A 22,303-nucleotide genomic window follows, 5' to 3' on the forward strand; every position below is an offset into this window, starting at 1 on the left:
ACAGGGTCTTGCTCTGTTGCTAGGTTGGATGGAATGCAGTGGTGCTATCTCGGCTCACTGCAACCTCTGCTTCTGGGGTTCAAGTGATTCTTCTGCCTCAGCCTCCCGAGTAGCTGGGACTACAGGTGTGTGCCACCATGCCTGGCTAATTTTTGTATTTTTAGTAGAGATGGGGTTTCACCATTTTGGCCAGGATGGTCTCAATCACTTGGCCTCATGATCTGCCCGACTCGGCCTCCCAAAATGCTGGGATTACAGGTGTGAACTACTGCATCCGGCCATCTTTATTCCTTTCTAAGAATGGTTTGAGGCCAACCCTGTCTTCCTCAAAAGCTAAACAAATGTGTTCTTACATAACTTGTATGTAACCAAGTCTCCTAGCAGATGATGTTGGTTAGATAATAGAGAAAACAATTTGAACAGGTAGGTATATATGGATATAATAAGTAAAAATGATAGGTGGTAGCCTTGTCAAAAATCTGCGTTTTTAAGAGGATGTTAGTGACCCAAATCTGTGTTTCTCGTTTTGGTGTTGGGAGTATTTGTTAGTCCTGCACATTTGCCAAACTGATATCCGAAAACTATATTGTCTTGGTTTCATTTGTACCTGACCATACAAAATGATAAAAATCCCAAGTAACTAATAAGCATGATTGACTTTTTGTAATTGTTAATATTAGTTGTTAATCATTTACTTGATCCTTATTTACATATGATATGCAAAATGTTTAAATTTTATTAGAGACAATTTGAAATTTGTGAATTCTAGGTATTTGAACATTTTTCTTTGAATTGGGAAATGACTCATTTTGGCAGTAGTTTGCTGTACCCAGTTTTGGGGGCGCCTTGTGTTAAAACCAAATACCTACTGAACTTAAAAAAGAGATTATTAGTGAGGTAACATTGTGTTAATGTATGTGTTTGTTTCCTGGTTTTTCCTTGTCAAAAGTTTTTCTCCTCTACTAACATGCATTCGCCCAGTTTTTTCATTTCATTAGCTATTTTTTTGAGTTTATTTTACCTGATTGCATCTTACTGTGTTCACTTTTGCATACTTGATGTCAAATTTGACTTTTCGGGAGCATCATCCCAATAATGTCAAAAGGGAAGGAATAGGATCTGAACTTTTTAGGTTAGAACCTCTGAAGTTTAATTCTACAGCACTTGTGAGCATTTATTTCTCTTTTGGGTCACAAAACTTGGAATGGGATTTGGGTATTTGAGTAATGGGTTAAACATATATATTGATTAGTTCAGGAATTGAGTGACTTTAAGATGCTTATCAGACACTTTTAGAGATCCCAGCAAGAGGCAGATTCGGTTTCTGGTTTTATAGAGTTTACAGTCACTGAACAAGTCTTTAAAATAAGTAGCAAATTCTAAGTTGGGGATAGGTGAGGCTTCTTGGGTAGACACCCTGTCTGTGTTCCCGGCCAAGACTTGATGATTCTGATAGATGTACTGGAAATGCTGGAGAAAGACTCAGGCAAGACTGGTGTTTTTGCTGCTCTCTCTAGTTTACCACACTGGCTTTCAGAATTGCTTTGGGACCAGAACCCAGGCCACCAGGGGAAGGGCTAGGCTGTGCAAGGGGAGCAGTCCTCCCCTTTGTAGGTGCCATTTCCCAGAGCTCCTGGAATTGTTTCTTCAGTTGTGGCAGCTGTGTAGGTCATTTTTGTTTTATCTGTAAAGTTAAAAAGGGTTATAGGTGTAGAGAGAGAACAAGAGGAGTGAACAATGAAGCTTGTTTAATCTGGAAAGTACAAAAATACCAACTCAGCCCTAGGGTGTGCTAAGTATATATTTTCCATCTCTGTCGTCTCTCCCATGGTTTACTCTTTAAACTCACTTTCCCCTCAGTCTCCCTAATGGTAGTACTAGTAGTAACAGTCCTAATGAATTAGACTATTGTGTCTTCATCAGCACTTCACTTCTAACTTCTTTGTTATACAGTAAAACAACAGGAGATGAGTTTATGTATGCAAGGTCTGTGTTGCATTCAGGGAATGAGGAGGCAGGCAGGAAAGATCTTCGAGAAAGTCTAACCAAGAGAGTTTCCAGTTCTTCCCTCCAACCCCCAATTGATCTACCTCTTCTTGTCCGTGGTGTAGGCGGTGATGCAAATTTGAAGATAGCTTTGATTCCTGCACCTTCCTGTACAGATGGAAGAGTTCTCTATACAGAGTTGTTCTCCCATCAGGTGCAGGAATGAAAAGTATAAAAACTTGACAGATTCCTCCCCCTGAGAATAGCTTCTTGGGGCCATTAGGTCCAAAGAAATACGTTGCTTTGATTTAGTGTTTCCACTGGGGTCTTCTGAGATACACTGTGAGGAAAGTTCTTTTCAAGTCTTGAGAGCTAAAGATCCATAGAGTATTGTCCTTTGTGGTCACTTCAGGTCTTTCTGGTACTAAAACCTCAAATCTGGGAACTTGGTTGGTCTAGAAACTTCTGTGCACTTTTTGTAAGAGGGCAGCAAATCTCTTGCGTTCCTCTCAGATAAGCATCAGAGTAGATTCTTTCTCACAACTCTACTGTAGCTTTGAACCAAAGCTTCTAAAATGGTTCTAGCGTATGGTCAGCCTGTACTTGTTTCGTGTTGGCTGCTTGGCAACCTAATTACATCTTAGCTAATTGCAAAGGGAGAGAGAATCGGCATTTGCTAGTATAATGTAACAAATTCCAATAGGGAAAGTTGTGTATTTCTCCTAGGGTGTAAATCACAGTCCCTAGGGTCTAGAAAGGTTTTGAAGGGGACTTCAATTCATGGACATGAAGGGACAGTTGAAGGATTTGGGTAAGTACTTAGGAAGAATATACTAATGTTGAGAGTTATAATGAAATGTGTTATAAAGTGGGTTTGAATGTCCTGTTTTTTTTTTTTTTTTTTTTTTTTTTTTTAAATTGGTGTTAAAGTGCACTTTGAGGAAGGCACTCTGTTCTCTGGTCTGTCTTGAGGTTCAATTTTATTTTGAAAGGTAATACTCTGAGCATTTTAGAGAAGAGATGCTATGTTAACCCCATAGTGATCAGAGTAAAGTATAAATCATATTAAGTTTATTGTGGAGGTAGTTACTGTTTAACAACCTTATGCTTAAGTTTCCTTTACAGCGTAACTAGAGTTGAGGAATCTTTTTTTTTTTTTTCTTTATTCTGGGTTATATTAGGCTGCATTGCTTTCATATGTTTTTCCTCATACGGAGGTGTCAGTGGTGCTGTGGCTCTGATCTGGTTCCAGGAAATGAGAACCTAGTCCTGAGAAATGGAAACTTCCCCAACTCTTGCGAATAGAGGCCTTTCACACAACTAATAACCTCAGTTGTCCAAGGCAGTTTTGTCCTATGATGTCTCCCCACTGAGACAAAGCAGCCCAAATTGCTTCAGTTTTATGAGGTAAACTGCATCTGCAATTTCATTCTCCCAGCTAGAAGGAAGAAATGGAGTGCAGTTGATGGAAGTAGCCTTGGATCTTTAAAGCTTCTTGGGTGCTTCTTGGGGCTACCTGGTTCTTAGTGACTTGATAAGAGTTAAAGCCCTATCCAAAAAGTCCCTGCTAGAAACTTGCTTGTTGGCAGGCTCAGGTCTAATATTGGAGCAGAACTTGAAGTGGGGATAATTTCAGTACTCACCCTTGGGAGTCTTGAATTTCTCATAGCACCAAAACATGGCAATGAGGAGAAGCCCTTCTCCAAGCTGGAAAATCATGTAGAGGAGGGGAAAGAAGAAAAGTGGTCCAATGACTTCAGGTGGAAAGGCCACATTGAGGATGGTGGAACAGAGTTGGACATTTTGGCATCCGGTCTCCATGCTGACAGTGCGTCTGCACCTGTGCCGGTGAAGAAAACCCCACATACACTCAGAGGGAACTGGAGGGAGCAACTTTGTCCCAGTGCTGCTACCAAAGAGTTTCGCAGCAGATGGAATCTAGACCGTGGACAGGGGTACTTTGCTATTGCTGCTGGTGTTTGGATACCTTTGGTGTCTGGATTTTTAACCCGTTTAATACCTTCATTCAATTTTTTTCAAGTCTAAAGTCTCTTGTCCAGTTAGTGCATCTGAACATATTGCCAGGAAAGTGTCTTGCCCAGATTTCAGGTTCCTAGCTTCTTATTCGTTTCCTGAAAGACTAGGACAAGAATGAAGCCCATGGGACAGTGGGACCTAAAATAATACCTATCTCCAGGCATGCAGTGGCTCACACCTGTAATCCTAGCACTTTGGAAGGCTGAGGCAGGCCGATCACTTGAGCTCATTAGTTCAAAACTAGCCTGGGCAACATGGTAAAACCCTGTCTCCAGAAAAGTTAAATCAGCTGGTCATGGTGGCTTGTGCCTGTAGTCCCAGTTACTTGGGGGGCTGAGGCAGGAGGATCAGTTAAACCCTGGAGGTTGAGGCTGCAGTGAGCTGAGAATGTGCTACTCCCCTCCAGCCTGGGCAACAGAGTGAGACCCTTTCTTAAAAAAAAAAAAAAACCTACCGTCCATTGAGGCAGAAGAGAGCAGAGAGAACATAACCCAGTAGAAAGCCAATAAAAGGCATCAGAGAGGAGGTGGCAATCAAGAGTGGTGTCATGGCAAACATGATGCTCTTCCCCACATTGATGGCAGAGAGAACTGTGACGGCCACACTGCACAAGAGAATGATGATCATCCCTCCCTGGGAATGAAGACAAGAAGAAAAGGCAATTAGAAGAGTTGAGGATAGAGAGGAACAGAGGTGGGGAAGCACAGGTAGAAATTGGAGGTGGGAAACATTGCAATAAAACACTGGAAGTGGAAAGGAATATGAAAGACCTTTATCTTCTTTTTGGATTCCTTTCTTTAAAATTTTTTAAAATTATTAACATTAGAGACAGGGTCTTACTATGTTGCCCAGGCTGGTCTTACTCCTGGACTCTTAGCGGTCCTCCTGCCTTGGCCTCCCAAAGTGCTGGGATTACAGGTGTGAGCCACTGCACCCAGCCCATCTTTTTAGATTTCTTATCAGTAGCTAGGAAGCTTGGGGACAGCTGATTAACACTTTGATTATTACAAACTCAGCCAAGCACAGTTACTGCTTTTGACACATCTCTGGATAGCAGACTTTCAGTGAAGTGTTGTGAGGCTATTCAGGACTCCTGCAAAATGGATATTATGAAAGTTTAAAAGTCAAGTATTTTTGGAACTTATATACACATTCCTACAATACTGTCATTGTTCCACATACTTTGAAACTCATGAGAACTTGTCATACATATTTGCTTCAAATACCTTGATTACAGGTAGGGATTTTATCCATTTTAGGATCAATTCTGGAAATTGCCAAGAGTCATTTGAAACAAAGCTGGTAAACAAGGTGGATGATCAAGCCCGGAAATACGGTTTTAAACCCAAAATGATGTCTAATAATAAGGGGACAAACCTACTTTCTTGAGTGACCTGCAAATTGAATATGAAGGAAGTTCCCAAAAGAACTTTCAGAAATATCTTGGGTGATAACAACATCATTGGAAACTATGCAGGTCTACTCTGAATGAAATTATAGGGTTTTTCATTGTGCAACATAGGATGCAACCTTTCAAAGTGCATGTGCACTCCATGCACTTTGTACTTTCCAGTGTGCATTTTAGAGAATTGCATCCTCCAAAATGATAAACAGGTATGTGTAAATTTAAGACTGTCCCTTTTATCTCCTGAGTAAAGAAATACTTAACAAACTTTTCTCAAACTTACCATGTTATTTTGTAATAGTTACATGTGTTGGTTCATTTTTTGGTTCATTCACATGTGTTGCATTTTATATTTCCTAGTAACATTTAAAAAAAAGTAGTAAAATATGTATAGCAAAGTTTGCCATTTTAATCACTTTTGAGTGTACAGTTCAGTGGCATTAAGTACATTCATAATGTCCTAACGACATTTTAACATTTATATTGCTCAAATTTCAGCTGCACAGCTTTGTGTTTCTATTTTTAATACTTGTTGCAACTGATATGATCATATAAAACATCACCTATACCAATTAGTGGTCCTATCCCAGCATAGGAAGGACTTTCACACATCTCTTGCATAACCATGTGCTTCAAGTTTTATTAAAAGACTTATTAGCTAATGAACTTCTCAGTTTACCTTTGCATTTTTAGTTGATTTCCCCTTTTAGATTTCTGTCTTTCGAATTTGTCCTTTACCCAACAGTCAAATAATTTTTAATCTCTATCAAGAGTGGAGTGGATAATGTAGGAGACATTGAGTTACAGGAATTGTCCACGAATCCAGAAGCCCTCTTCTTCTGTATAGGCATTCACTCTTATTCTCTCACTCATGTTCTCTGACTCTTGGGGACTGCACAGTTGTGGTTATGAGCACAGAATTTGATATGATCCAGGTGGGAAAGCTGGCTCTGCTAGTCTCCAGGTGTGTAAGCTCTGGGGAGTCACTCAACCTGAGTGAGGTTGACGGCATAGGACCTGGCATATAAGAACCGCTCACTAAACTGTAACTCCTATTATTACTCAAGGGGGAGGAATTAACATTCTAGAGGTTCCTGTCACACTCACTGCTGCCATCTCTGGAAATTTATCCTGTCTACAACCCCTGTCTCCTGCTGAGACAAGTGGCCCTGGGTAGTTGCTTCTCCATAGGCTACCACATTTTGTACCACCTGACTTCATTACCCTGCTCACAGCTGGGATGAGTGCTCATTCATGGGCAGCCAATCCATTGGCTTACACATGAGATGACATGTCCACAGTCTACCCACAAAGGTGGCCCGCACAGGCTGGTGAGTGGTAGAAATAATCAGATTCTCTCATTTAGGAAATTTGCAGGATTACAGAGAGGGAAGCAATAGCAGGGACAAGTGTCAAAACAGAGGTCTGGGAGCAATAGCCGCAAGTTGGCAGAAGTTGTAAGACAAAGGAGAGTTAGGGGTCAGTTCAACAGTAGCAGCAGGTGTGGGAAATGCATGAGTAGAGTGTTGAGTCAATGAAATGGTAGGATCCTTATTAAAGAGTGGTGGATGGCTTATGGTGAAAGTGGCTCCTGGACCATGTCATTCTCAGATTCATCACCCTTCTAGCCACGTAGCCTTTGGATAAACCCTTGCATGGGTAAGTTAAAAATTACTTGAATTGCCTTTCAAAATGAGCATGCCTGAAATTGTATCTTGGTGTATCTAAATGTGACCTTCCACCAGCGAATGCAACTGGTTGAACCCGGTGTGAGCAGATACCTGCTGCCAGAGCTAGTTATTGAAAGTTGGATTATTTTGATTTGCAAGGTCCAAGGAGGGTTATGTGTGCGTTAAGAGGCTAGGACAATCATTTGTTCTTTTTCCAGTTTGGCACTCACTATATTATTTATGGGACAGGGTGACAAAGGATGAGCATAGTCCTCGAAGAGCCATAGAAGCAAGGAAACCTTAGCCTTTGCAGCTTGACCCACATGTTAGTCTCTGCATCCTCACAGGAGTGATTCCAGTTTTGGAATATAGGAAGATCAGTGTAGCTGTTGACTTTGTGGTTGTTTAACCCTGGAGGTTTAGCCAGGGGCAAAATGGGTCCAGGGCATGCCTGGGTTTTTTAGATTACCTTTTATGTAGTCCCTTACTACTAGTCTCTCTTTTTCCAGCCAAGGTATTTCTTAGCCCTTTTAATGTTCTCTGGCTTCATTTTGACTTCATTTCGTCTGTGGCATTGAGTAGTGAATGTGCAACACAACAGGAACAGACTGGTTGAAATAATCCTGGCTCTGCCAAGTAACTTTTCCGGGCCTCGGTTACTCTATTTGCAAATTGGGAATAAGGCAGGAGACTGAACTTCATCTTAAAGGCTTCTCCAGCTTTAAGATCTGAGATTCTCGGCCAGGTGTGGTGGCTCACGCCTGTAATCCCAGCACTTTGGGAGGCCAAGGTGGGGAGATCACAAGGTCAGGAGATCGAGACCATCCTGGCTAACATGGTGAAACCCCGTCTTTACTAAAAAATAACAAAAAATTATCCGGGTATGGTGGCGGGCGCCTGTAGTCCCAGCTACTCGGGAGGCTGAGGCAGGAGAATGGTGTGAACTCGGGAGGAGGAGCTTGCAGTGAGCCGAGCTCGCGCCACTGCACTCCAACCTGGGCGACAGAGTGAGACTCCGTCTCAAAAAAAAAAAAAAAAAGGTCTGAGATTCTGCTTTTTGCAACCTCAGAGAAACACTTTTAAAGCTACTCTGAGGTAGAAAAGAGACATGTTCTCACATCAGTTGTCATTAGCACTATGACTTGGTATTCTGGTTCCCAGTTTTCCCACCTATAAAATGGAGGAGGGCAGAGTAGCATTAAATGATAGCAGTGGTCACTTCACATTTTAATATTCTTTATATTTTATATGCATTTCTTTAAGATCGTTTATGGGTGTATAGGATTTTTTAAAAAAGCAATCTTATGCACCCCACAAACTATCTTAAAAAAATGAAATGATGCACACAAACTTGTTTCTCTGTGTATGTTGTTTTTCTGCTGGTGTGTGGAAGAGCAGCAGACAGGACTTGCCCTTCATTCCTTTATTTATTCTCAGGCATTAGCTATGGGGGCACTGTGATAGGTGCTGTGGATTCAGTGTTAATTAAGACAGCCTTATGGTCTTGCTTCTTGATAAATGAGTGGGGAATAAAAATGAACAGATGTTCTTAATGCAGTGTAATAATTGCTACAGGGGTTAGCTGGAGTGTTGGGTGTTATGGGAGTGAATAGGACAAGCATCTCACTCAGGCTTAGGAGGTTAAGGAAGGCTTCCTGGGGGAGGCGCTATTTGTGTTGAGACTTAAAGGATGAATGGGAGTGATCCAGTGAAAGATGGTGAGTGGGGTGAGAATTGGGAAGAAGAGTGTTCCAGGTGAAGAGAAGGGCACGTGCAAAGAGAAAAGAGCTGAGACTGGTGAGGTCAGTTGAAACCAAATCAAGAAGTGCCACATTAAGGAGTTTAAACTATCCTAGGGGGAAGGAGTCAATGAGAGGCTTTAAGCAGTGGAGTGACATGATAGAGTTTGTACTTTACATCTTCACCCTCAGGTTAGAACTGGGTGAGGAGGTTGGGTGAGAAGGCCATTTGAGTTGTCTAGTGAGAGGTAAGGATGGAGAGGAATGAATGGATTCCAGCAACAGAAGGTGGAATCGACAGTCATTGATTAGATGGGTGTGAGTGGTGAGGGAGAAGGGAACATTGAGAATGACTTCCAGTTTCTGGTTGGGGCAACTGGGCACACACACAGTGCCACCGACTGAGATAACCACATGGGGAGGAGATGACTTTAACGTATATTGAGTTTTAAATGTCTGAGGTATATTCAGATAGAAAGACCTGGTAGATAATAAATGGATTCTGGAGTGAGGATAGAGTTGACATCTGATGATGCTGTTCTGGAAGTCTCAGTTTGCAGAAGGTAATTGCAGACCTGAGAGGGACCAGATCCTGCGCTGGGAGAGGTCTGGTGAGAAAGGCAGAAAGCTTGGTCTGAATGCAGAGAAGTGCCTTTGACCAGAGGAACTCATAAGGGAGTCTGAAGGTCATGAGAGGTAGGAGGAAAGCAGCAGAGCTTAGAGTCACTAAAGCTGACAGAGAAGGCTTTTGAGGAGGCAGTGGTCAATTATGTCCAATGCTGCTAGAAGGTCAAGGAAGGATTGAGAAATGTCCATTGGATTTGGCAAAGAAAGTGGAGCAGGTGGTCATCAAGATGCTGGGTGGATGGGAGACCAAGGAGAGAAGAGAGGGATTCAAATAATGGAAACGAATTGCTGAGGGCCTGGTCACTCATGAGAGAGCTCTGGCGGTGGCATGGGGGAAATGGAAGGTGTTTGAGAGGAAGCGATTGACAGAGAGAGAGAGAGGAGTGAGGGGGACTACTCCTAAAACCTGGCTAGGAAGGAGAGCAAAGGGAGATATTAGGTGGAATGGGAGGTGGATTCCACAAAAAATCCCAGTGAGAGACACTTTTTATTTTGTTTTTTGAAGATAGAAGATATGTGAGTTCGTATCAAAGCTGATTGTGAAGAACCAATACAGAGATATTTTAGAAGTGAGAGAGAGGGGAGGCTGCTGGGCCAGGGGCATAATCAATAAAAGGAGGTCTCTGAGTACAAAGGTAGAGAGAATGATTGCAATCCAGGGCTGAGGTGGGGTGACTGGCCACAGAAAGGAGGAGGGATGATTCCTCCATGTCCTCCAGCAGGCGGGAAGGGGAGCTGTGGCCATGGCACTGGGACAGGGCAAGGGCAAAAACTACTCTTGAGACAATGGTAGTGTGAAAATAAAACCCCCCTGAAAACTGGACTCTTGACTTCTTTGTTCCAGGCCCAAAGCTGCTGCCAAACTTTGGGGTTCTCAGCAGCACGCCTTGCAGACCAGGCCAGAGGCATTGATCCAGGGGCAGAGATGGTACAGGATGTCAGGAGGTCAAGTCCTTCCTGAGGACCAGGATGACCTCCTGGCCCTGGGGGATGAATAGTGAGCCAAGGGGGAGGCTGGCAGGGACCAAACTCCAAGGTTGAAAATATTGGTGGAGAGACCATAGCTGCACTCTAGGAGTTCTGCACACAAAGCAGTGGCATGATGCCCTGTCTGTGACCACAGTGCTTCTCAAAACCTTTGTGGCCTTAATTCACTCCGCTTCCCACCCCATCCCTCTCTTGAAATGCTGGGAATGGGTACACTACCTGTCTCCTCTAGCTTCTTGCCACATCAGCCAAATTTGCCCTTAGTGCCTGCTGAACTCTATTCAGGCTTCTCCCCAGGTTTACCTAAATGCCTCAAGCCCTTCCTTTTTAAGAAGGCTCTTTGACCACTCCAGCCCTCACTGTTCCCATCTCCTTGCCTTCTGCAAATACTTGCGTGTACACTGGAATTGGATCTTGTTTCTCTCGTGTGTTACTTCATTTTCTTTCTTTCTTTCTTTTTTTTTTTTTTTTTCATTTTAGAGATGGAGTCTTGCTCTGTGGCCCAGGCGGGAGTGCAGTGGCACGATCTTGGCTCACTGCAACCCCTGCCCTCCCTGGTTCAAGCGATTCTGCTGCCTCAGCCTCCTGAGTAGCTGGGATTACAGGCACTCGCTACCATGCCCGGCTAATTTTTTTTTTTTTTTTTTTTTTTTTGTATTTTTAATGGAGACGGGGTTTCGTCATGTTGGTCAGGCTGGTCTCAAACTTCTGACCTCAAGTGATCCACCCACCTCAACTTCCCAAAGTGTTGGGATTATAAGCGTGAGCCACCACGCCAGCCTCATGTGTTACTTCACTTTCTGCAAACATCAAACTCTGGTGACAGTGAATCCTTAGAGTGCATAGCGTAAAACTTAGCATCTAGTAGGAGCATATGTATGTTTATTATTAATATAATGATTATATCTTATAGTTGTATATGGTGTTTTTACTCTTTTGCCCTAATTTGTCAAGCCCCCCAGGTTCTTACCTTGATGACATAGCGCATGTATTGTGGCCGTTTGGATTTGAGGACGATGCCTATGGTGCAAGGAATGAGAACCAGGACCAGTGATATCACGATGCCTTTATAGGGCACCTTGTCCTTCAGGTCCCCATCATAGATCCCCCTGGAGTAGATGTACAGAAGGAGAGGCATCATGCCAAGGGCACAGAAGGTGGAGCAGGTGGTCATCACAATGCTGGTGGGAGACATGGGAAGAGGGGGGAGAGAGAGAGCCCATAAATACAGACTATTTTGTTGAGTGCCTGCTAAGTGCCACTGTGCTAAGTGCTTGACATATGTGGCTTCAGTTCCTTTTCCCCATATCATTAGGCAGTAAGTATACTATCTTCTTTTCACTGACAAGGAAGCTGGGGACTAGAAGAGTTGTGTCCTGCTCAAAGTCGCACAAGGTAGTAAGTGGCCAAGGCAGCATTTGAACTTAGGGTGGTTCAACTGCTTCAATCCCTGTGTGCTTCATTGTGGAAGGAGCCATTCTGATCTCCTCCTCTGTAATGGAACCCTTTTCGCATTGAGCACCTCCCCCATGCCAAGCCCATTTTGTAGAAAGCTAACTGTGTGATTCCATTACTCTGGTCATTAGCCCATTGGACCATGGAATGGCACCTGACCCACAGTTACTAAATGTCTGGTTTAGAGCCTAGGGAATGGCTTCTTGTAGTGACTTTGTCCAACGGAGACAATAACAATTAGCTATATCAGCACATTTTACCTCGTGGGGAGTCTGAGTGTGAGACACAGTGACAGGACACTTGGTCTTTGGGGATGGGTGGCATGGGAGTGATGGTCAGGCAGAAGTCAAAAACCCTACTAGAAAAATCAATAAACAGATACCATGATTAAAAGGACTGTAAAAGAAATAGTGAAGCAGTAAGAAACAGAATAATTGAAGGGCCATAATGGTGGGGTAGTAGAGAAGGCAGTAATAGATACCCATGTTGAGTAAGTGACAAGATAACCTGGTCAGATTTGCTTTGCATCTTGGATAGTATTCCAGTCCCCAACTCTGGTGTTCTCATGTTCTTTACTTTCTGGTTCCTCTTGATATTATTTAAAATAAATTATGACACTCAGAGCCTGAATAATATGTCCTTCCAGCTCTAATATGTATCCTACTTGTCCAATTTCCTTTTCCATTTGGAATCTTATATATGTTAGTCCCAGGACCCTGTCTAGGGAGAGGCCCTCCAGAAAGGTCAACTGAGAAGGAAGCTGATAGGGCATCTCCTTAGATTTATGGACATTTACATTAACAATATATGGCTCTGACTTTTATTCCAGTGGGAAGGTGGTTGGGAGGTGAGGGCTTGGCAAGATCTTAGGAAAACCACACTCAGTGTGTCCCTCCTCCTCCCCACAGCCCTACCCTCCATCTACACTTCTTTCATTATTTCTATAAAGATGGAATATGGCTTAAATATGCATGAAGAGAGCAGCCTGTATCAAAGGTTCCAGAGCGTAGCCATCAAGAACAATAGGTAGACATGTCATAAGGATAAGAGCTGTTAGAGGTGAGAAGAGTCCCTCAAAGAAAATTGTGAACTAGGTAATAGGAACTCCCCCACCCCCGTGAACACTTAAATACACACTTGAGCTTGTAAGAAATTAACACTCAATTTAAGTGTGGCATAGTGGCTCATGCCTATAATTCCAGCATTTCGGGAGGCCGAGGAGGGAGGATTGCTTGAAGCCAGGAGTTTGAGACCAGCCTGGGCAACAAAGTAAGACCCCTGTCTCTACACACAAACAAATGAACAAACCAACCAAAAACCACACACAAAAATTAGCCAGGTGTGGTGGTGTGCACCAGTAGTCCCAGCTACGTGGGAGGCTGAGGCAGGAGGATGGCTTGAGCCCAGAAGGTTGAGGTTACAGTGAGCTATGTTAGCGCCACTCCACTAAAAAAAAAGGTGCCCACGGACAAGAAACAAATGCAAAGTAGTGGGGGAGCTCAAGCTGAAGCTTCATAGAGGGGTTCTGGAGGGGAGTGGGGTGTTAGTCTTGGCACTGTGGAGGCTTTAATGCCCAAGGAAGGGACCAGAATTGAGGTATTAGACCTGGGATGGGAGGAGCATTGAAACTGAGCAACCAATAAAAGGATCATGGGATGAGGGGAGGGGAACTTTCTAATTATATCATCAAATATGAAATCATGGTGGAAACAGTATTTAGAATATAAAAATAATAAAATACATATTTAAAAAACATGGAGAGGGGACTTTGGATTAGGCAATGGTTTCTTAGAATAAGACATCTAAAGCACGAACAGCCAAAGAAAAAGGCAAATCAGACTTTATTAATATTAAAAACTTGTGATTCAAAGGACACCATCAAGAAAGTGAAAAGCCAACAAGAGAATGGGAGGAAATATTTGCAAGTCATATATCTGATAAGGGTCTAATATTCAGAATATATATGAAGAACTCTTTTTTTTTTTTTTTTTTTTTTTTGAGATGGAGTCTTGCTCTGTCGCCCAGGCTGGAGTGCAGTGGCGCAGTCTCGGCTCACTGCAAGCTCCGCCTCCTGGGTTCACGCTATTCTTCTGTCTCAGCCTCCCGAGTAGCTGGGACTACAGGCGCCCGCTACCACGCCCGGCTAATTTTTTTTGTATTTTTAGTAGAGATGGGGTTTCACCGTGTTAGCCAGGATAGTCTCGATCTCCTGACCTCGTGATCCACCCGCCTGGGCCTCCCAAAGTGCTGGGATTACAGGCGTGAGCCACCGCGCCCGGCCAATATATGAAGAACTCTTATAATGCAATAATAAAAAACAAGTAAAAAATGGGCCAAGGATTTGAATGAGATATTTTCCCAAAGAAGATATACAAATGGCTAATGAGCACATGAAAAGATGCTCAACTTCATTACTTATTAGGAAAATGCAAATCAAAACCACTTTGAGATACCACTTTATATCTACTAACATGGCTATAATTAAAAAGATGGACAATAACAAGTGTTGGAGGGTATATGGAAAATTAGGAATCCTCATACACTGGTGGTGGGAAGTAAAATGGTGCTTTGGAAAATAGTTTGGCAGTTTCTAAAAAATTTAAACACAGAGTCACCATATAACCCAGCAATTCTACTCTTAGGTATATATCCCAAGGGAACAGAAAGCATGTTCACACAAAAACTTGCCTGTGAGCTTCCGTAGACATTATTCATACTAGGGAACAAGTAGAAACAACCCATATGTCCATCAGCTGAATGAATGGATGAGCAAAATGTATTATATCCATACAATGGGATATTATTCAATTACAAAAACAAATGAAGTATTGTGACATGCTATCACATGAATGAACCTTGAAAATATGCTAAGTGAAAGAAGTATAGATACAAAAGGTCACATATTGAATGCTTCCATTTATGTGAAATCCATAGAGACAGTAGATTAGTGGTTGTCAAGGGTTGGAGCGGGAGAGAGAAATGGGGACTCCTGCTAAATGGGATGGAGTTCCTTTTTGGGGTATTGAAAATGTTCTGAAATTAGATAATGGTGATAGGTTCACAGGCTTGGAAATATGCTAAAAACCAAGGCATCATACAATTTAAAGAATGGATTTTATGGTATGTGAATTATATCTCAATAAATAGTAATTAAAAACCATGCAGGGAGCAAATAAAGCAATTATTAAAGGGCAATTTATAGCCTAACATTTATATTGAAAAAGAAGAAAGATTAAAAATTAATGAGTTAAGCACCTTACTCAAGAGGTTAGAATGAGCAAAACCCAATAAAAAGAAAAGGAAGAAATTGTTTAAGTTTTGTAAATTGTTAGAATCAGTAAAACCAAAAATAGGGTTTTTTTTTTTGTTTTTCTTTTTTTTTTAAAGGCCAATTAAATAGGCACCTCTGGCAAGACAGACCAGGGAAAAGAGAGATGGCACAAATTGATGAGGTTAGTGTGAAAAAGGGAACATAACTACAGAGAAAATGAAGATTTTAAAAAGTCATAAAATAAACTAAGGACATTTTCATACTTTCATTTTTAACTTAAATGGACAATTTCATGGGAAATATAACCTACAAAACCAAGTCAATATGAAGCCGAAAACCTGATTCAACTTAGAATCATTTAAGACATTTAATAAGCAGTTCAAAACCTATCTTCTAGAACCCCACATGATTTGTACTGTCTTACGGTAGTGTTCTACTAAACATGCAAAGTGCAGATTGTTGCAATATTATGCAAATCTGTCCAGATAATATAAAAAGGGGAAACATGCCCTAATTTATTGTATAAGGTTAATATGATCTTGGAACAAAAGCTGGAGAATGATATTATGAGAAAAGAAAATTGGGGACCACTCTTATTTATGAACATAGAAACAAATAATAAAATATTAGCAAATAAGTGTTTTAAAAAAATACAATGAACAAGATGAGTAAGAATGATTTAATATTAGATTATTAATACATATTACTATATTATTAAAGAAATGGTATAATTTTGTAGCTATAGAAAAGTCATTCAACAAAATTTAATGTTCTTACATAATAAAAATTTAGTACACTAGCAACGGAATGAAAATTCCTTAACTTGAAAGGAAATCTATTAGAAAAAGTATATTAAACGTTAAACTTAATGGTAAATAGTTAGAGGGATTTTCTTTAACAAGAGGAATAAAGCAAAGATAGTCATTATTATTACCTGTTTTATAAATTATACTATATATAGGCCCTAGTAAGCACAGCAAAACAAGAAATAGAAAAAGTATAGGGATGGGAAAAGAAGAAATGAAACTTTCTTGTTTTGCCAATGATAGGATTGTCCACAGAAGAAATCTAAGTAATTTTCCATTATAACTGATAAGTAAGAAAATGTATGAGGTTCTAAATACATTAGCATCAGTCAATCAATTGGGTCTGATATACTAGAAACAAATATATATATATTTTAAAAGACACCATTTATGATATTCACAAAACTAGAAAATACTTATACATCTAAAAGACATGTAAGATCTTTATGAAAGAAATTACAAACCTTTATAGAAAGGTATTAAAAAAGGCCTAAGTAAAAGAAAAGCTATATCATATTTATAGATGGGAAGATTCAATATTATAAAGATAGTCTCTCAATTTATATATAAATGTAATGCACATTTAATAAAACTTCCAGACTTATAATTTTTTTTGTAGACTTGAAAGCTGATACTGAAACTCAAGTGAAAGAGTAAAAGGCTAAGAATAGCTAACATGATTTTTTTTTTTTTTTGAGACAGAGTCTCGCTCTGTCACCCAGGTTGGAGTGCAGTGGTGTGATCTTGGCTCACTGCAAGCTCTGCCTCCCGGGTTCACGCCATTCTCCTGCCTCAGCCTCTCAAGTAGCTGGGACTACAGGCGCCCGCCACCACGCCCAGCTAATTTTTTGTATTTTTAGGAGAGACGGGGTTTCACCATGTTAGCCAGGATGGTTTCGATCTCCTGACCTCGTGATCGGCCCGCCTTGGCCTCCCAAAGTGCTGGGATTACAGGCGTGAGCCACTGTGCCCGGCCCATGATTTTCAAGAACAAAGTAGGGGGACTTAACTTTCAGATAACAAAACTTATAAAATTGTAATTAAGAAAGTGTGGAACTGGTACAAGGGTAGCCACATAGACCCGTAGAAGAGAAGAGAGATCCAGACACAAGCCCTGCATTTATGAGAGAGATGTCATTACAAATACCTGGAGAAAAATTCACTCAACGTGGCTTGGAATCTTCTATTTGTATGGAAAAGATAAAATTAGTTCATGCCATACATAAAAAGAAGTTCTACATTGATTGGAGCTCTCCATGTGAAAATCAAACATTTAAAACTTTTCAAAGAAAATACAGGGTAATATCTTTGTAACTTTGTAGACAGTAAAATTTTTTTTTTTTTTTTTTTGAGACAGGGTGTTGCTCTGTCACCCAGGCTGGAGTGCAGTGGCATGATTTTGGCTCACTGCAACCTCTGCCTCCTGGGTTCAAGTGATTCTCATGCCTCGGCCTCCTGAGTAGCTGGGATTACAGGTGCACATCACCATGCCCAGCTAATTTTTTTGTATTTTTTAGTAGAGACGGGCTTTTGCCATGTTGGACAGGCTTGTAGATAGTAAAAGATTTCTTAAAGAAACCCCTAAAAAACATAAACCACAAAGGAAAAATATTGGCAAATTTGACTAAATTAACATAAGCAATCTATAAGACATTATTATCAAAGTGTAAAGACCAGCTCCAAACTGTGAATAGACTGTTGCAACATATATAAAACAATAACTTTACAAATTAATTTTCAAAACCCACCCAAACCACAATCCCATAGAAAAACAGGCAAAGGACCCAATGTTTCCAGAAGAGGACACATGAATGGCCAACGCACACGTGGAAATGTGGTAGGCCTCCCATGAAATCAAATTTAAAACTACTGTGATCTGCTTCACTGTTTTCATTTGGAAAAAATTAAAAAGTCTGACAATTCCAAATATAGATGAAGGCACAGAGAAACAGGGATCTTCAGACACTGCTAGGGAACGTGTGAAGTGAACAATGACCTTGGAGACCTCTTAAAGATGTGTGACTCCCACGACCCAGCAGTCCTGCTTCAATTGCATATGCCCTCATATGTGGGCAGAGGGACACACACAAGTCTGTTCACAGAAGCGAGACGTAAAATCCACATGAATCTGACAACAGGAGAATGGATAAATGCAAGCAAACTGCACAGCAGTTCAGATACATGAGGTAGCTATTTTCTTTACATGCCTATTTCTCAAAAAAAAAAAAAAAAAAGCAAGCTGTTAGGTGATGTGGACAGTATAATACTGTTCGTACAAAATTAAAAGACGTAAATCCCGCAGTCTATCTTGTTTATGAATATATACATATATAATAGTTGAAAAGGGTCGGTGGAAATGCCGAACACCAAATTCCCAGGGATGCTCCCTTTGGCAAGTGGTAGAGGGTAATGAGATTGGGAATAGGAATACAGGGGGTTTCAATGCTACTGTTGATCTTCTCTTAGGGAAAAGCCAAACACAACTTGTGTGTTTGTTCTGGTGTCCTAGAGCAGAGGAATCATGCTTACTTTGGCTTGTGTGTCAGGAGTTTTGGAGTTTGGACTTGGTGTGCCTTGTCAGCTTGGGTATGCAGGAGCCATGTTCCCTGATCCCCAGGTACTTCCTCCACTTGCACAGGTGCTGGGGTCAGGTCAGGGACGTCCATCTCCTAGCCTGCTGGCATCCGTGACTGTTGTGATCCTTGGTTTACCCCAAGGGACAGGGACGGGCAAGGACTTTTTCAGACTCTAGATTCCTGAGATTGTAGGCCTGGTTGCCTTTCAGGGGGAAAGGGGCACATTTGTTTTTTTTATTTTTCCCTCCTGCTTAAGTTCCAAGAGCACAGCATAGACCTTGCTTTTGGATATCTGTGTACCCCATTTAAGGGACTCGTTCGAGCGTCCGTCAATGCACAGATTGGAGGCAGAAGCTGAGGGAGCTGTGAGGAGCCTCAACACAGTCTCTATGAAGTGGAAAACTTCTGGGACCCCAGTGGCTTCCATCTTGTCCTGGTTGAGCTTCCTACATCATGGCTGGGAGACCTGTGGAAGTGCTTGGGTTGTGTCCAAGCCCATTGTCCCCATGGCCATTGGCTCTGGGCTCTGCTGTGAGTCCGATGGTGGCAGGGGGAGCAGATGAACTTGGGGCAGCAAGGATGGTCAAAAGAGGCCAGTTCCTGCTGGCATAGCACTCTCTTCTCTGTGCCTGACAAGCCATACTCACTTCAACTGTGAGGGCGTTTTCTCTTGCCTGTTTGTCACCTACATTTTTTGAAACTTGTCTAGTGGCCTTCCTTGAGGAGGGAGCTGCCGTCCCTGGCTGCATTGAGGGGTCTGCTTGGTGGCCTGGCCTCCTGGGATGGCAGGCTGTCCCCAGACTGACTCCACCTATGAGGCAGAGTGAGTGGAGGGAGACACAGTTTCCCACAAACTCTGGGAAACCTCTGGCAAGTCTCTGACCTCAGCCTCTTCATGTGTAAAATGGGATCTGTGTCTTACAATTCCTTCCAGTTCTAAATGGGATGTAGAGTATTGTGCTTATCTCAAACTGGGGCCTTTGGGCTACAGCTGGCCCTTTGACATGTATTGTTTGGTTTGCACATTTAAAAAAATGGAATGAGTTGCTGATTTCACATAAAATGGATATTTTACCTTCTTTTGAAAAGTGGGAAGCTCTGGCTCCCACACAATACTTGCTGCTGAGACACGGGTGTCTGCCCATGCCTTTGAGGCTGTCTGGCCATTTTGTTTGTGGAAATGCTGACCTGGAAGATATTTCAGTAAAAGCACAGGTTCTGGAGCCACCCAGACCTGGAGCCAATGTATTGACCTCTCTAAGATTCAGTTTCCTTACCTCTAAATGCTACTTGTTACATGCTGTCCCCCAGGGTGCTGTAGGAGGATCACATATACTTATCTAGGTAAGGTGTTTAGCACTGTGCCTGGCTGTTTCTTATAATCATTGTCATTATTATAATGCATGTAACAAGTTGTCCCAAATTGGAATGGGATTTGAAGTCTGGCAGCACATGAAGGTAGATGACCAGATTCCCATTCCGACAGTGGGATCTGAGACATGGTTTAATGTGCATGGGAGGGTTGTTTGTTGGGAAGGAGTTTTATGGCAGAAGGTGGCTGTCCCAGCAGAGCTTATCTCTTGTGGGGGTCTAGGTAAAAATGACAGTCATCAGGGGTCTGGACAAGGAGGTTGAGCAGGAGAGCATGAGGGGTCATGTTCTTGAGTCACCAGAGGCTCTGCCTGGGTGGGGCCTAGAGCCACAGCAATGTAGGCATTGTGGCAGAGGCCTGAATAGTGGCCACTGGCGATGGGGCTGGGACATCTGGCCACTCACACTTAAAAGCACAGTTGCCTTCCACGTCCCCTGCTCTGCTTCTTCCACAGAAACACAAAGCCCTCAGAGTACCCCTTCGCAGGCCCCTGACTTCCTGCATCCCTCATACACCAAAATTCAGATATACTCTAGGATTCTTGGGACACACAGGCTGCCATGAGCCTTGTCCAGAAGCCAGATCCAAGACCAAGGGCTTGCTTTGTAGCAGAGAGGATGTGGATTAGACAGAGGAAAGCATTTTCTCACAGTGAGGTAGTTGAACATTGAAATACCTTTCCGTGGGTGATGGCACAAGCCAAATGCCCTCTTTGTGCCTCTCTTCCCATTGACTACTAAAGTGAGGGCTGAATCATATGGAAAAAGAGCCCAGAGCTTCTCAGATGGCAGATCCTGTTAAACCTCAACTCTCATTCACTCTCACTTTTTTATTTCCTTTTTTTTTTTTTTTGAGAGAGAGACAGGGTCTCACTCTGTTGCCCAGGCTGGAGTGCAGTGGTGTGATCATGACTCACTGTAGCCTTGAACTCGTAGGCTCAAAGATCCTCTCATCTCAGCCTCCCAAGTAGCTAGGACTACAGGCATGTGCCACTATGCCTGGCTAATTAAATATATATGTATATATTTGTAGACACAGGGTTTTGCTATGTTGCCCAGGTTGGTCTTAAACTGCTGGTCTCAAGTGATCTTCCTGCCTTGGCCTCCCAAAGTGCTGGGATTATAGGTGTGAGCCACCGTGCCCAGCCATTCTCACTTTTTTCATTTAAAAAATCTGTCCCAGTGTCATTTTGCATCACTAGGAGGGGCTTCTTGACTTGGTTAGTTTTCCTAGGAAAGTTTGGCTAGGAGTAGGGTGCTGACAGACACAAGCAGGTGGACTTTCTGGATTCTGCTGTTATACCTGGCATTGAATAGCGTCTCCACGGAGGACTAAACCAGGGGGGACTGGCTTGAGACTGAGGTTTCACTGAAAGCAAGAGCTTCTGCTAGTGAGTTTTCTTTAGCTTCAGCACAGGCTGCTGGAGCTGGAGCAGGTCTGAAGTAGCTCCTCTGGCAGATGTTCAAGACTAGAGTCTCCCCAGTTTGGAAGGATGAGCATCAACCAGCCCCTGTGTGCTGCGTCTCCAGGAGCGAGCCCTTGCTGATTTCTGCTTATAATGCTTTGGGCAGCGGGTTAGGGGGTGCTGCTGTCTTCCCCTTATCAGGGTGGCTGAGATGGGGCTGGCGTATCTGGAGTGGGTGCTGGGAAACTCTAGGATCTCCCTGGTTGTGCCTTTGCATGGAAATGTCATTGCATCTGATGGGGAATGAGGGACTTTAAAGAGAAAACATCTTAGATGACCAGGTAATTGGGAGGACCTTTTGGAAATTCTTGCCCGCTTTGCAGGAATTTGAGGTGCTCATTTGGTTCCAAGTCACCTTGATCTCCCTGATGATGTTTGGAACGAATCACACTACCTTTTAAATCTCTGGGCTCAAAGCAGGCAACTTGTCCACTGTTGTAGGTGGATGCAGTTCTCCAGAGGTTCCTTTGGCTTTAATCAGTGCTCCTTTAAGACAATCCTTGAGACACCTCTGGAAGCAAGGAGATCACCACGAGCTTCCTGGACCAGTATGGTCCCTTTGGCTTGGTGCCTAAACCAGACGTACCCCAACTCCTGCCGCCATCCCAGCATAAGCTCTTGGCAATAAATGCCAGACTTCCCCTGCCCTAGCCTCCACCCAGCCTGCATTCACTCCTTTTCCTGGCTTTAGCCCAGCTCTTCCCCTCAATTGTGACATCTCTAATGTAGCTCCTGTCCCAGGCTGTTCCCTCCTCACCCCCAGGCCTACCTGAGGTTCATGTCCCCCTTCATGGCCAGACTGAAGACATTGGACAGGTTCCCTCCAGGCGAGCAGCCACAGACCAAGATGGCCAGTGCCTCAATGTTCTTCAGCCGGAAGACCTTGCCCAGCACAAAGGCCGTGAGG

The 22,303-nt window shown here is 42.6% G+C and overlaps 2 protein-coding genes across 4 annotated transcripts in view; one reads left to right on the plus strand and one right to left on the minus strand.

Moving 5' to 3' along the window:
• Positions 1-22,303, plus strand: part of SRSF5 (serine and arginine rich splicing factor 5) — an 88,849-nt gene that overhangs the window by 47,484 nt on the left and 19,062 nt on the right. For 2 of the 3 annotated variants that reach the window (XR_008539259.2, XR_010151174.1), the window contains exon 9: positions 1-22,303. This exon is cut by the window's right edge. The gene's annotated coding sequence lies outside the window, so the exon portion shown is untranslated. The other variant, XR_008539260.2, reaches the window with a different exon arrangement.
• Positions 1,317-22,303, minus strand: part of SLC10A1 (solute carrier family 10 member 1) — a 21,205-nt gene continuing 218 nt past the window's right edge. Inside the window, exons 1-5 of the mRNA XM_510035.6 lie at positions 22,166-22,303; positions 11,422-11,632; positions 4,478-4,656; positions 3,630-3,826; positions 1,317-1,684 (exon numbers count right to left, since the gene is read on the minus strand). The exon at positions 22,166-22,303 is cut by the window's right edge and continues 218 nt beyond it. Of these exons, the coding sequence (XP_510035.2) occupies positions 1,578-1,684; positions 3,630-3,826; positions 4,478-4,656; positions 11,422-11,632; positions 22,166-22,303 (832 nt within the window). The 3' untranslated portion in view covers positions 1,317-1,577. The remainder of the gene's footprint in view (positions 1,685-3,629; positions 3,827-4,477; positions 4,657-11,421; positions 11,633-22,165) is intronic.

The sequence above is a fragment of the Pan troglodytes genome, chromosome 15 (genome assembly GCF_028858775.2).
Source record: "Pan troglodytes isolate AG18354 chromosome 15, NHGRI_mPanTro3-v2.0_pri, whole genome shotgun sequence".
NCBI lineage: Eukaryota > Metazoa > Chordata > Mammalia > Primates > Hominidae > Pan > Pan troglodytes.